Source organism: Lissotriton helveticus, chromosome 8 (assembly GCF_964261635.1).
Source record: "Lissotriton helveticus chromosome 8, aLisHel1.1, whole genome shotgun sequence".
Lineage (NCBI taxonomy): Eukaryota > Metazoa > Chordata > Amphibia > Caudata > Salamandridae > Lissotriton > Lissotriton helveticus.
Window position 1 is genome coordinate 334,957,334 of NC_136069.1, and position 2,417 is coordinate 334,959,750.

A 2,417-nucleotide genomic window follows, 5' to 3' on the forward strand; every position below is an offset into this window, starting at 1 on the left:
AAATTGCATTTTGTGCGAGGTGTGTTCGATACTTTGTCTATTTATCCTTCAGCATATTTTCTTTTGCATTCCATCTACTTGATCAGATCTCGTTTCGTGTGGTGTTTTTTTTTCTAGTATTCTCATCGCTTCATCGAGAATTGTGTTCCATAATGTAGAGGAGCTGCACTTGTAAAGCATGTCTGTTGAGTGAGATGCCTATGTTGAGATATCATATAATGTGACATTCACTGCTACTGTCCATGGATATTAAACATGCGTCTATTTTTTCCATTGGAGGAAACAGAGATTAAAATGAATGAAGACCCGAAGGTTAATTTAAGCTGGTTGCCCCAGGACCGCTTAGACGCCATTTCTTCTGAGAATGTATCCGCCTCGATGTCCTCTCTGGTGCCTGTTGCGGACTCCGGGCCAGAGCTGATGGTGAACCCTTGGGATATTGTTCTGTGCACTTCAGGAACCCTGATCTCCTGTGAGAATGCCATTGTAGTCCTCATTATCTTCCATAATCCCAGTCTTCGAGCTCCTATGTTCCTCCTCATAGGCAGCCTGGCCCTTGCTGACCTATTGGCAGGGATTGGACTCATTGTCAACTTTATTTTTGCCTACCTTCTGCAGTCCGAAGCAGCCAAACTGGTCACCATTGGCTTAATCGTTGCTTCTTTCTGTGCCTCTGTCTGCAGCTTGCTAGCGATCACTGTTGACCGGTACCTCTCCCTGTACTATGCTTTGACCTACAACTCTGAGCGGACGGTCACTTTCACCTATGTCATGCTTATTATGCTTTGGAGCGCATCGGTTTGTGTCGGACTGCTGCCTATAATGGGCTGGAATTGCCTGAGGGACGAATCTACCTGCAGCGTCATCAGGCCACTGACAAAAAACAACGCTGCAGTTCTCTCTGTCTCTTTCCTTCTTTTGTTCGCCCTTATGTTGCAACTGTACATCCAGATTTGTAAAATTGTCATGAGGCATGCTCATCAGATCGCCTTGCAGCATCACTTCTTGGCAACGTCCCACTATGTCACCACCAGAAAAGGAGTGTCGACTTTGGCCATCATCTTGGGGACCTTCGCTGCCTGTTGGATGCCTTTCACACTCTATTCTTTAATTGCAGACTACACCTACCCTTCCATTTACACCTATGCTACTCTGCTTCCAGCCACCTACAACTCTATCATCAACCCTGTAATATACGCTTTTCGAAACCAAGAGATTCAGAAAGCTCTGTGGCTCATCTGTTGCGGGTGTATCCCCAATAGCTTATCTCAAAGAGCACGATCGCCAAGTGATGTATAGTAAGTTGGGACATGGTAAGGACCTGTCCATGCTGGTGTTTTTGTATACATTCCTGCAACATCTTTTGGTTGGGATACGGGATAACCAAGTTGTACATGTCTAATTGCCATAGATGTCATCCGAGCACCGATCCATACTGCAATGCGCTTAGAAGCCAACCTGTGTGCCTTAAGCGCTGTATATGTTTTATAGATAAAGGGAAGACCACTTTCCAGAAAGAGCTAAGGTGTTTTACCATGAGTTTTAGATTGTCATTGTTCTAAAATGCATGTCAATGTGTACATTACCTCAGGTTTCTTGGTAATACGGCAAACACTAGCAGTTCGAAGAAACTTTGCGAAGGAAACAAATTGTGGATTGAACAAGAAGTTTAAGACCTATCGCCGGTATTGGCGTTGTCGATCAGATGGATGAGTTCTGTGTAAAGCATATGTGGCAGTGAAAATTAATCTCATGTTCCAACTGCTGGAGAGCAATTCTATATTAAGGCAATAACTCATGCCAGGACTGTGCATTTATCAGCACTTATTGCACTGCTTCAGTGAATTAATGTCCCTTCAGCTCCTAAGGTAGTGCAATAACCATGATGTATGCTCAGCCTTCGAGTGCCTTATTGCTATCCTAACGGGGAGGGCATACATGTGGGGTGAAGTGGGTAGCACTTGTCCGCTGAGCATGTCCATGTTCCTCTAAACCTTGCCTCATGCAGCATTAGATTGGGACATTAACATTCTCCGCTGGTAATGGTCTGTATTAGGGACAATGATAAGCCTTGTGCTGCATCATTAACTTCCACGCCCTCTGCGGTGTCATCCTGTGTTCTTGTCTTATGAGGGGTCTAGAATGTCACATGCTTTATTTCTATCTGTCTTCATTTCACCTCAGTTCACTACGAGATCAGCTTGACTGCTAGGCAGACCACAGTACACTTAGTTAGACGTCACATGAAGTACTGGTTGACCGATTGCCCAGGTTTGACTGTGCTGCAACACCGATCTGCCCAATGAGGGTGAGATGCTTTTGCTCACTAGGATCTGGCTCCAGCAGTCGTCCTTCTGCTTCATTGAAGGTTTCCATGGTAACACACCCTCTTTGCGGGTAGGGCATGTGTGCAATGT

At 45.1% G+C, this 2,417-nt stretch overlaps 1 protein-coding gene across 1 annotated transcript; it reads left to right on the forward strand.

Moving 5' to 3' along the window:
• Positions 1-294: 294 nt before the first annotated feature.
• On the forward strand, positions 295-1,994 carry GPR12 (G protein-coupled receptor 12). The gene has a single exon (XM_078655987.1). It carries the CDS (start codon positions 295-297, stop codon positions 1,297-1,299), a length of 1,005 nt encoding a protein of 334 aa, XP_078512113.1. The 3' UTR covers positions 1,300-1,994.
• Positions 1,995-2,417: the final 423 nt, after the last annotated feature.

Coding starts and splice junctions, on each gene's coding strand:
- GPR12 (XM_078655987.1), top strand. CDS start 295: ATGAATGAAGACCCGAAGGTTAATTTAAGCTGGTTGCCCCAGGACCGC.